General features: G+C 42.6%; 1 protein-coding gene across 1 annotated transcript in view; it reads right to left on the reverse strand.

Annotated features, from left to right (window-relative positions):
* Positions 1-12,786, reverse strand: part of DNAH11 (dynein axonemal heavy chain 11) — a 3,642,058-nt gene that overhangs the window by 3,170,001 nt on the left and 459,271 nt on the right. The window contains exon 6 of the mRNA XM_078663510.1: positions 4,088-4,299. Coding sequence (XP_078519636.1) covers positions 4,088-4,299 — 212 coding nt within the window. The remainder of the gene's footprint in view (positions 1-4,087; positions 4,300-12,786) is intronic.

A 12,786-nucleotide genomic window follows, 5' to 3' on the forward strand; every position in this document is an offset into this window, starting at 1 on the left:
CACCAGGCGCCACACTACTGCAATATCATTTTTTGCCAAGACGGGGAGGTGTGTAGCTCATACCAGGAGTTTCATCATCCAGAAGGCATTAAAAGGCTGGCAGAGGTTAGAAGTAGTTGCACCTGATTCAAGGTGCCTAACAGACACCCAGAAATTGATTAGTATCATCAGCAGCCTGGCTGGGTTATGCAGATCAGGCGATGAGGCATGGTTGTTTAAGGCAGCTTTCAGTCTGGCATTTTATTCTATGGGGCCTTCAGCGCAGAAGTGCTGATGGTGAGTTTAAAGTCAGATTGGCAAAGAGGTCTTTGAGTAGCAGACATACACTGGCCAAACAGTGCCAATGCAATGATGCTGCCTTACTCAAAGACAGATCAAAGAGGTCGAGGCAAGCACTTACAGCCTGATTCATCAAGCCGAATAGCGCTCTCAAAGGGCCAGATTCTGAGAATCTGGCCCTTTGCAAGCGCAATTTATGCATTTGGGATTCATCATCCCAAATGCAAAAATCGGTAATTGCTAATTCGCTAAATTGCGAGGAATTACATTTAAGGAATCTCTATTTGAGATTCCTTAAATGCAATTCATGAAGCATTTTAAAATTGCGAAAATGCAGTTTTGGGCCGCTATTTACCGAGAGGTCAGACCTCTCGGTAAATAGCAAAAACTTAGAAAAATGCTTTTAAAAGCATTTTTCTAAGTTGCATGTTGCACACACACACATGTCCCCTGGACATGTGTGTGCGCAACACCTGTTTCAATTTGCATTTCAGGGGTGCTACAGGATGTCCTTTGGACACCCCTGGCACCCTTTCAATCGCTATCTTATTTGCGAGTAGCAAATTGCTAATCGCAAATAAGGAATACTCCCCATTCATTCCTATGGGCCTTTTGGCCCATAGGAATGAATGGGGAGTTATTCCTTATTTGCGATTAGCAATTTGCTACTCGCAAATAAGGAATGTGTAGGAATCGCTATTTATTTAGCAATTCCTACATGAATACCATTTTGCGAGTCCGTAATAGCGATTCGCTATGATTCGCTATTAGGGGCTCGCAAAACGGCCCGTTGATGAATAAGGCTGATATTCCTCAACAGGGCGCTCGGCAATGTGTGATACCCAATGTAAAGCCTAGAACAATATTTGCCCGAGAGGCCACAATCCACACAAGGGATGCTATTTTGGCATCGAGATAGTACCCCATTGACTAATTTCCAACTTTATTTATTTTTTGTACATGGCTCCACTAAGTACAAAATAGTGCATGTACGATTGTATTACTTATTACCATAACATAAAGTATGTACATGCACAATATTAAAATCAAGCCATACTAGTGCCATGCTGAAGACAAATGTCAATTGTCATATACTGGTCATACGGTCTAAGACCTTTAACAGCCTCAATTCCAAAAGTTAAGTGAGGTCTCAGGTCTATTTCTTGTGTGGGGGGTATGGTGAAGTGTGTAAAGTACCGGGGTTTAGGGGCTTGTGAGCCCCAACAAATATGCATACAGATTTCTATAGAACATTCCTCCTCTACTATACTGCAGGAATTTACTTCACATGCACACATAGGAGAAACTAGTGTAAGCTTCCAATGCAGTTGAACACCTATCCAGTTATTCACATCACTTGTGGGCATGCAGTAAACACATGAATCAGGCATCATACACAGCAATGCCGGTGTTGAATATGATAAACTCTCTAAGTGCTGCTCTTGGAAGTTGTCCTTGCTTTTTATATGGCATGCCATAAAGTGCCACAGAGTTACAGCAGGTAATGTGTTTGTGCAATCACACCTCGGCCACGGCAATGCAGCCTAAATTGGCCTCTGACAGAAAGTCTTCAGCGTCTACAAGTGTAGAATTGTACAGCCATGACCATTTCAACTTATATGTCATCTTGTCACCGAGCAGTTATGTTCACGTCCTGCATGGAATAGAACTTTGTAATGTTGCCTGTACATTGTACATAATTTCCCATGATCAGTTTTCTAATGTTCTTCTCCAAATGCTAGGATATACAAGCTGAGGAGGACCCTGAGATCAGCCAGCAAAATTCAATTCACTTTTGGGCATCCAGGACATTCTGAAGCGAAGCAGCACCCGTTTGGGATAGTCTTTTGTTAGATCTACACCGGCTAATCTGGTGCCCTTCAGAAAAGCACTGAAAACCACATTGTACCTCTCTAATCTGTTCAATTTTTGGGGAATCAAAATCCATCATTATGTGCCTATATTATCCACCTTCTTAATAGCACCAAGAGACTACTTGAGATTGATCAAAGTGCTTTCTGAGTAATCAAAGACCTCCCTCCCAGAACAGTTTATTCTTTCTCACTGTAAAAGATAGGCTTTGCCTATTTACTGACTTAACGTCTCAGTTCATCCTGCCCCCTGTTTATTGGAATTCATTGAAATCGATCACGGCAGTGCCGGGTTTTCTCTTTTGAGGTCTGAGTAAGAGCGATAATGTCCAGTTCAGAACTGGAGGATAATTGCACTGTATCATAGTACATGGTGGAACCTTTATTATTTGTATACAGCTATATATGTGTGTGTGATGTATGGATGTATGTATGTATCTATATATATATATGTGTGTGTGTGTGTGTGTGTGTGTGTGTGTGTGTGTGGGTGTGTATATATATATATATATATATATATATATATACACACACACACACACACACAAAAACACATATATGTGTGCACACGCAGTATGCTGTAGAACACAAGCTGAATGCTTCCTCAAGGACCAGTTATTTATAGAAAACATTTTTCACGGCATCCCGAAGCATATATTTTAAGGTAATTGCACCTTCAGGTGAAGATTGCTTGTCTATACAGTCTTCTAATTTCCTTGTCACTAGGACGACTTGTGCTAAGCTTTTTCTTCCTTTGAGCCGCATTACATGTACTTCACGGTCACATGAAACAGCTGGTGTGCCTATTTCACATAATATAAAGACTATGCGTACAGCATATCTAAAAAGCAAATTCTATACTGATTCCAGTTTGTATTTCTATTAGCTTTCTGCCCCCGTACAACCCTTCCTGCCGTGGTGCATATGATGAGACCTCCCTGTGTTTAAGCAACTTACCCACAGTTATCCTGCATTGTTTAACCCTGAAATGGCACCTTGTTACGGTTGCATTCTAGCCACATATCGATCATGTGCCTACCTACAACCTGGTTGCTCATCAATGATAAAGAGTTTTTCCCTAATGGAGAAGAGCTGGTTTAAATTATTATTTTTTTTTTTAATGAGGGTATGCCATCTCCCCATGACACTGACCACAGTCCACAAGGGGATACAATGACACCATGCCCTTTCCAAATGAGCTACTACCCAACCTAAGGGTAGGGGGTGTCGGTAACTTTTCAATGATTTGTGACCAAAATAACAGCCACAACCCACCGATACATAGGTTATAGATTTGGTATCTGGAAGGGAACCTCAGACACATCCTTTTCAAATACCGAATTGATATGCAGACCAAGTGCCATTTAAGGAATCTATAAAATGTCACCAACTCCTAAAATAGGATTGATATCCCTAGGAAACCCCTTTTTTTGCGAATCAAACTCAAATTCGCAGTGTTTACTACAGTTAAAAAAAAAAACACATCGGCTCATCTGGTCAAAATGATATCTTTTTTTTACATTTAGAACACTTTTTAGCACACCTAGTTTTGAAAATGTAATTTTGTTTAAGTGCAACACAAACGTGACATAACAGCAATAATAGCTGCTGGTTGAAATACAATGCTGCACTGAACATTTTATTGTGACAGACTTTCATTTGCAAAAAACAGCACACTGAAGCAATTAGATATGTAAAACAAGTTCCTCAAAGATATCTACAGCATACAACAATTGCCTTACTGAAACCAAAGTTGCTCAGTTAAAGTCGGTCTTTAAAAGTACGCAAAATGTTTCAGCGAACAAAACAAGATCTTTGGAAGTTTTCGGTTTCTCCAAAAAGTACACTGATAAAGCTCACAGAGTCATGCTGGTCCCATAACTGATATTGACTGATAGTTATTTATCGTTGCTTGCACATAACAATTCAGATTATACCTGGTCAATGAGCAAATTGCAAAACTCTTGCAGGAGAACTATCATCTGTGCAGGAATGCTGTAAAACTTGGAGTGGCTCCAGATCAGGCAGATGGTGTGAAACAAAGGGGGAATTAAAACTTGGGTCCGTGGGAATTCGGTGTCCCGGAGAGACTCAATATGTCTTCTCAGTGGTCTCAGGTGCAGCTCGACATCCATGGCTTCCACAAGAGCTTCAAGAAAAACAATGAGAAAAAAAGACGTGTAATTTTCCTCGCATACTGCTGAATCTATAAAGGGTCTCGGCTGTTCGAGATATATAAATGAATGCAGTTTAATCTATAATCATCTAAAAACAAAAGACATCAGACAGCGTGAGGAATGCGCGCCCTATTGTTCTCTTCACAAACACAGGTGCACTACAACTGGGGCTATGATAAACTTGTCCAGATAGAAAACTGCTAAGAAAGCACAGTTGTTTCGAAAATGTCTTCCGCTAGTTGGCCACAGGCGGACGATCAACTACCAGAACAGAAGAAAAAAATGCGTTCAGCTTGCGTTTCACTTCTAGTTTACATATTTAAATACTGACACAGAAATACGTCCTCGAGGGTTGACCAAAACATCTTTCAATAGTGTGAGTGTCTAGGGAAATTATGGTAAGTGTATTACTTACAACTTTCAGTGCTTAAATTGTAAAAAAAGAAATGTAAAAAAAAATGCGCGAGGGCGCTCAAATCTCTGACCAGAATCCCTCAGCAGGTGCTTTTAAATGTCATATAGCAAGGTTGAATTCACCTAACGCCTCTCTAATCCACTACCATACACTCCTTGCCATTTTATCCCATACCTGCAGGTTCCTGCTTTCTCCCTTTGTGACAGTTTTTCTGTCATTATCTTCCTTTTTCTTTCACAGTTTGTGTTTTTGTTTTGCTGGCAGTTAATATCCGAAGAAAAAAACATAATTGCCAGTCCCCAAAAATGAGTGGCAGTAGCCCTCACTGGCACCTACCGGCTCAAATTAAGCACTGAACATATAGAATAACATATGGGTAGCAGTGAATTAAGAAGATGGGTTTCCACCGAGGGGTTCTGAGTGACATCAAATACACAACTAGAATAATGATGTCGCTCGGAACACAGAGGTGAAAAACATCCCCGTAATTCACTTCTTACCCATCTATAATTTTATGTTATGTATAGCACCCATAATCATCTGTCACAGATTTCAGCTGCTAGACAGTGACCGAGAAGTAATGGGGCAGCCATACATAACATGGCCTCAGTTATGTATCCCTGTCCCAATGGGAAAAAACACCCCAGAAAATCTTACCTGCCATTCTTGGCCAACCCCCTTCATCTTACCTGCCTTCCTTCCCACTCCATTAACAGGTCATTCAACATTACTTATTGGTAGTGGTCATAGGTGTAGGAGAAGGAAGATATAGGGTAGTGATAGTGAGTTGATGGGTGAGGGACAAGGTAAAGGTGTTTGTGACACGAAATACAATACACAGTATGTACAAATAGACCTTTACAGCCTATATAAGGTTAATTAGTTCCTATATATACATTGCTCATAAGTGTACTTTCAATCAATACATTTGGTTCTATGAGCATGTGAGTTTAGTAAGACGGTCTACGTTTCGACCCCTGCGGAGAGGAGGGCGAGTGGTTGCCTCACAACGGGTTCTTGTGATATTACGTCATCCCTTTTGAGATCATCAGATTGGCTCTCCTTGACTCCCTAACATCATAGAGTATAGCACGCCAACATGACACACCCAACATAATGCTGTCCCACAGGCCGGAACCTCGTTTTCGCCTGCAGTGCACGTTTCTTAATACTCACTCGCATACTAATGCTACCCGATTAAATCACAACTAACACTTAGACACGCCCTCCTGCTTTAACATTGGTTGAAGACATGGCGAGCCCCCGGGAACCATCGAGCGGCTGCACTGCGCGGTGCACGCACGCCGTGGCTTTCCCTTCATCTAGCGTGAGTTAGCAGATGCCAGCTCATTCATCGAGCTACTGAGCTGCGTTAAGGAGGTCCACGGACAGGCACACACCTATTCTCTTTTTAAATGACAAGACAACGCTCGGTGCCTTTGGCGGATTCTTTCTAGGGACAACAAAGGTTAAAGCAATAATATATTTGATCATACTTTACATTAATAACCAAAACCTTAGAAATTCACAAAAAAAGCAATGGTCAAAGTGCTGTTTTAGTATCGTGCATCATTTCAAGGTCCGACACCCAGAATGGTGCTTAATACTGCAACTTCTAAATACTGCAACTGGACTTATTTACTGCATATAGAATTACCTTTCAAAATACCAGGGCATTCCTAATGTGACCCTTGAATTGCACATCCTGTCCCCCAAATATTAGAACAAAAAATGCATTCACACAAAAATAAAGTACCCTCATCGCACACTCACCCTAAATACCAAAATCTGTAGCTGATATGGCAGTCTGGTATACGTTCATGTTAAACCACTGATACAGTCAAATTAATGCAACAACATAAGTATCGGCAGAGTGACATGGTCTTTAAAATAGGCCATGCAAGCAATTGGAGACAATAAGAAACAATTAAGAACTGATGACATAAGGTTGTCTAGTCACCTTAAGTTGTCTGCTGCCAGACAAAAGAAAAGTGACTGGGGTCATTGCAAAAATGTGGGGTATCTATCTTATAATAAAAATAACTTCCTTTTGGTATATCCAAGATAAGTTATACCACTATGACTTTTTGAAAGGAAAGAAATGCCTTCATTGTTGAGCAACCTTGTACTAAATTGCTTACTTTAAAAATTTCACATTGTTACAGATGGTTCTAGTAGAGAGCCACTAGCGTTAATTTCGGTTTCTAAATCTTGATATTATGTAGCAACAAATGATAACCAAACTGGTTACCCAGTGTTCCTACATCATAAAGGCCTTCCAGTCCAAGCTGACCCATGTCTCTGAAAGCCTGTCAACACAGTTCTACTTGTCTGCTTTGAATGAAAGCAGAAAGCATACCTGCTGGAGAGCGAAGGAACTCTTGAGTTTTTACGGTGTTATGCCCAAGTAAAAACCACCCGGCCTGGGTCAATAGTGCAGTACGTTTAAACAGTTGGTCGGAATGGTCAAAACATTGAATACAAATTAAAGTGTGGGCTGAACAGAGCAAATAGCAACCTTTGTTTTTTTCAGTGAATTTCTAGTTGTTTTTATTTAACACAAAGTATGATCTTACTACCATACCTAACCATAACTTCACTTGCCTGAGGCAGATAGGCACATCACCCACCCAATCGAGGAAGGCCAACACCACCATGCACGGCCTGCCGATGAAAGCACTCACCATAATATAAAGGGGTGTTATTGTAAATATGGCTGGTCAACTGGTTAGTTTTGCCAATGGATCACCACATCAATATATACATGACAAACCTGTTGACTTTGTCAGGAGATGACCACATCAACATAGACTTCGAGCCCATTGGCTTTGTCAAGGGGCCACCACATCATTATATGAAGGAAAGTCTATTGGCCTCATCAAAGAGTGGTAACAGTATGCAAGGCAAGACTAGTGGATCGGTCAAGTGCTCACCACGTTAACAAAATAGCAAGCAAGTTATGATTAAACTTTAAAGCTGATAGAATCCAAAACCATATCATTAATCAGGTGTCATACTTTTTTTTACACTCCTAAGGCCACACACTACAGCCATAAGATAAATTGGGACTTCTGCAATTCTCTGCTGAAGAACAAAAGATTCAGCTTTAGAAATGATTAGAGATGCCACAAACATTTCCTGTGGTCATGTTTTATATGCCTCAGGAAACAGAATTGTTTCAATAAATGAGTTATGTGGGGCTGCTGCACTACATACAGCCCTCCACAATACTTTTGTAACATCTTAGTCATGCCACTGCCAGATTGGGCACCCCAAACCAGAAAACGATATTCAAATTATCCAAAGAAGTGCTCTCCTAGCTGGGAGCAGCAAAATAATAATTGATCTGCCGGAGTACTTGTAAGAGCTTTTGCCGCATTGTTTGAATTATTATTTTTTGAGTGCCCCAGTCCCATCCTGGGCACCAACAGCGTTGTAAATATTGGTCATCCACGGGGAGAGGCATGACCCCAGTGGCCCAGTCAGCGCTCCAACCAGTCCTGAAATCTGGGTGCCAATAGGAGCAAACGTCATTCGTTTGCTCCCATCAGCTGGGAGCAGGTTTGTTTTTGGCTCCCGCTGTCTGGAGAAATCCTGTGTTCCCTGCCCAACAAAGCATGGACAGGGAGGTAGCTTTTTTGCTCCTGCCTAGCAGGAGCCTTTCTACTCCAAGCAGAAGCAGAAGTAATGAAGTGTTTCCTGCTCTTACAGGCAGGGAGCATCACACAGTGTGCTTGGGGATGGGGCCCTAGGTACACTGCCTTGCAGTAGGGACTAAGGGTATGGGGACCCTGGGGGTATTACATGGCTTGGGTAGGTGGACTGCCTGGTCCCTCCGCAAATGTATATATACAATGTGTCTGGCCCCAAGAAATGTGGACCCAGGGGCAATTGTATGTCTTGGGGTGGGGGACCACCCCCCCACCCCCAAATAAGTATACAATGCATTAAGCACACGTGGATGGGGTACCCAAGGTCACTGCAGGGCTTGGGGAGGGGAGCCTCATACTCCCTCACCATATAAACAAATATACATAGTCCTGGCCCACCCCACTGTAATCCCACCCCACTGTAATTATAATTATAATTGAAAAGGGAGGGCGCATCCCCTGTTTTTTATATTTTTATTTTTGTCACGGTATTACTGAGGTACCTGCAAAAATAAAATACATTTTTGGCCCTTGTTGGTTCCTCTGGGATCCCTGCACAAGGCCTATAGGGTCAGTATCCCTGCCCAGCTTCCCCTATGTTTATTCTTTTTTATTACTACAACCCCGGGAATGAGTTCCCAAGTCCTAAAACTGCTGCCAAACATCTTTGTAGATGTTGACGGCAGACAATAAGATCATCTTTTCATCTGCTGGTCCAGAGGCACTACAGCAGCCTGAATGAAATATTTATACATTTTTAATATAAATCTCCCAAAAACTCCTCAACCAATTGACACCAAATCATAATAAAGCATCCTCTCTTGGTAAAAATATAGCCTGTGACCAAATTTGTTGTTGTTTGGTTCATCTGTTTTGGCTGTAGTGCTATGGGAATTTTCACGATGAAAATGCATTTTGGTACCCCACTTTCTCCCCCCCAACAAGATCACCTCAACACTTTCTTTGAAGGCACAGAGGTGCTTATAGACTTTTTAAGGTAACGGTTTGTGAAGATTCATCAAATGACACCAAAGTTATAAGAAAACTACAAAAAAAATTCTTATATAAACATAACTTGGTCTCAACTATAACTTCACAGTATATATCTATAACACACACTGAAAAACGTAAGATTTAAGAAAGTAATGGTATAGTCGCATGTAAAATATTATATAAACTAATATTTAAAAGAAACAAAAACATTAAAATGTTGTGAGCTAACTATAACTCATTTGAGCCATGCACTGCTTATGACGTCACATATCACTCATGACATGACACAGTGTTGTCCCCATTCATTTTTCCCCAGGAAATATAGGCAGAACTACAACCCAAAAGGCTGAACAGATTTACATCAAATTTGGCAGTGAGTTAGTTCTTGGTCCAGAAAATGTTTTGTAGTTTTTGAGCTCCTATGACTCACTACTTTCAAATATTATGTGTATATCCTATAACTTAGTATATATCATGCCACAAAAGATCCACAGATCAAGCTGAGATCTGATTGGCTGCTACCACATCAACAATGTTGTGGCATCAGCCATCTTAGGACTTGGGGATTCAGTCCCAAGGCCTATAATGAATACAAATATAGATGCACTGGGAAGGGTAGGGATACCCTGCTGCTCAAAGCCTGGTGAGGCGGGCCATAGAAGACCATCCAGGGCCAAAGTTATTTTATGTCTTACATTTTGCAGGGAATTTGTGGGAAATTCTCAAATTTTCAGGAAAAATAAAAAAAGGAGTTGGCTCTGTGCAGGACAAAAAATACCTCTCAGGATGGGCCAGGGCCCGTGGGGGGGGGGGGGGGGGGGGCAGCGCTAATGAATATTTGGGGGAGGGGGATGCGGGTCCCACTTAGCAGAGCTTCTGGAAGGACCTGGGTCCCCAACACTGGGGCTCAATCCCCCTGGATGATATAATTAGAATGGGGAGGGGAATACTGACCCACCTCCCCAAACCTGAAAAGGATTGAGATCATATCCCTCGTGGCCAACATTAAAAGAAAGGGGAGGGAGGAGTGTGGCCCCTCTCTCAGAGCCAAAGGTGGCCAGCTCACGGTGTCCCGGATAACCCTTCCCTGGACACAGTGGTTTCCCAGTCTGCAGGAGCATGGGCAGGAAAGGTAAAGGCATGTCTCCTCCCACACAATGGGACCTTTAAAAATATTCCTGCTGGGCGTTTCATTGCCCCCGCTGTATTCAGTATGGTATGTGTGTGGAAATAATGCACAATTTAATTTGCCAGCATGCATAATTCGAAAACCGTGCCTTGGAACAAAGACTACGAAAAGCTTACACGCTTCCCAGAAAGCAAACTCTTCCGAGGGCACACTGACTTGAACCGTGACTCCAGCTGTATTTTCCCGATTTCCCACTTTTAGGGTGCCTCGGCCGGGTATCTGAATGCTTCAGCGATTGACGTGCCTGTACTGCTAGAACCACAACCTGCACATATAGTGCCTAACTTTGTGGCATTCCCCGACACGTCACCTTCCACTTGCATCAGTGCACCATTGGTGTGGCATAGCTATGCACAAAATTCAATAGATTAAAAGGTGCAGATTTGTAACTATGGCAACAGAATTGTGAAATTTTAATTTGTGTGAAATTACTTCATTCCAACTTTTCTATCAAGTGGGCTGCAAGGGTTCAGCCAGGCAGCAGTGTTTTATCAGTTCAATTCTCCCACCAACTAGTTTTTGCTCCTGAAGTTGAACAAAGCAATGGATGCAGAGATTACGGCCATAAATATACAAATAACGGCTGAGTACTCCCCAATGGCTAATACTACTTGTATACTTTTCCCCCATTTTTTTTCCTGCAGTTGAAGTAACATTCCAAACAACCCCCACCTACCCCAACAGTACATTGCACCAAAATTAATGGTGCCATACAGACAAAGGTCCAGTCTGCTACTATCTATGTAATGCATACAGGATATGTTGACATGGCATCACATTTGGTTCGTACTTCTCTGTCCACATCATTATACTGTGATATGAGTGCACAACCTCATATAGACTTCCTGCGCTTTTAGACAATGGGCCAGCGCCTTGATAATTGAGGATTCAGTCCATCATTTCTACTTCTAGTAACATGCTGTATTGTTTTAGTGTGCAATGCTAGCCTCTGCATTCCAGCTGTGCCTCCAGCCTAGTATTCCTGTCCAGTAGGAGCAGGTTCAGCCATGTCATGTGCTGGTAGGTATGAGTGCAGGAGGTCCTATAGGTCCATGAAACCACTGGCTGGCGGTATCATGGTATAGGAGTCTAATTGCTAAGTTAGACTCATATACCATGTGTTAATTGTAGGTGTTTGACTTCCCCCAGGCACAGGTGCCTGGTCTCTCACATTTCACAGGGGACAGTCACCGTGCATCCCGTCAGGGCCAGCTTTGGGGATGGCGTCATTGTTATGCTGATAATTTCTGGGAGAACCTGAAATACCCTGCACCAGTAACTAACTAGTTGCGGGAACATGCATGCTATATGTCTGAAGTCTGCATCAGCTGCTCGACTGCGGCTGCAATTAGGGTCGTCTCTAAGGTTCCACCCATACAGCGTGAGAGGGGTGCGTTATATGTGATGTATTAACTTAAAATGTACAAGGCGAAGATGGACATTTGGAGCAGATCTGAGCAAAACCCTACGTCCATCCCTTGGCTGTCACAGCTTCTCCCACGTCCTCCTCCCACTTCAATCTGGCGTTTGGCGTTGTAAATATTGCTCTTTGTATATGGGCCTGACTGGCCGTACCGGGCATTGGGTGTTTCCCCTGGAGGTTGGAAGAGTGGGGGCTGGTTTTGAGAAGGTGGAGGACTTTTTTTTTAAAAACTGGGGGTGGAGGGGGGGGGGGGGGTTTACAGCACTACCGGCCTCCAGCAACAAAAACAGCTGGTCTTCACTCTTGCAGCACACCCGCACCGGGGGCTGATCTGACAAATTGGCCAAGGCTGCTTATTGTTCCCAGTCTGGCCCCAATTTGCATCTCAGTGAACAGCCTAGTCACCAGTTGTTTGCTTGAGTGTGCAATAGGAGGCAAGTCAATGCTCTGCACATAGGTGATTTCAGTGGGAAGGATTGATTTTGAGTTCGGTGAAGCGCTCGAATGCACAAATACACAAAGTTTTCGAACACCATGGCTACTCCCCTATGTGTCATCAGTGCAGCTTTTAACAAGCGGTCATTCAGGAAGAGGTTGCTCACACACTTTGCCCCTCATGCAGGATCTTCGAATCGCTTGCAGTTAGTGATAGTGGGTATTGTGGGAGGGCCTGGTTAGAACAGCATAGAATGGTGCTGCTATGGCACTTTCTAAGTCCTTCCTAGGCCATCTGCGTATTCACCACTATGTTGATCTCTGCCCTTTTATAGGTCGGGGTTTGGCCTATTA

The sequence above is a fragment of the Lissotriton helveticus genome, chromosome 10 (assembly GCF_964261635.1).
Source record: "Lissotriton helveticus chromosome 10, aLisHel1.1, whole genome shotgun sequence".
Classification (NCBI taxonomy): domain Eukaryota; kingdom Metazoa; phylum Chordata; class Amphibia; order Caudata; family Salamandridae; genus Lissotriton; species Lissotriton helveticus.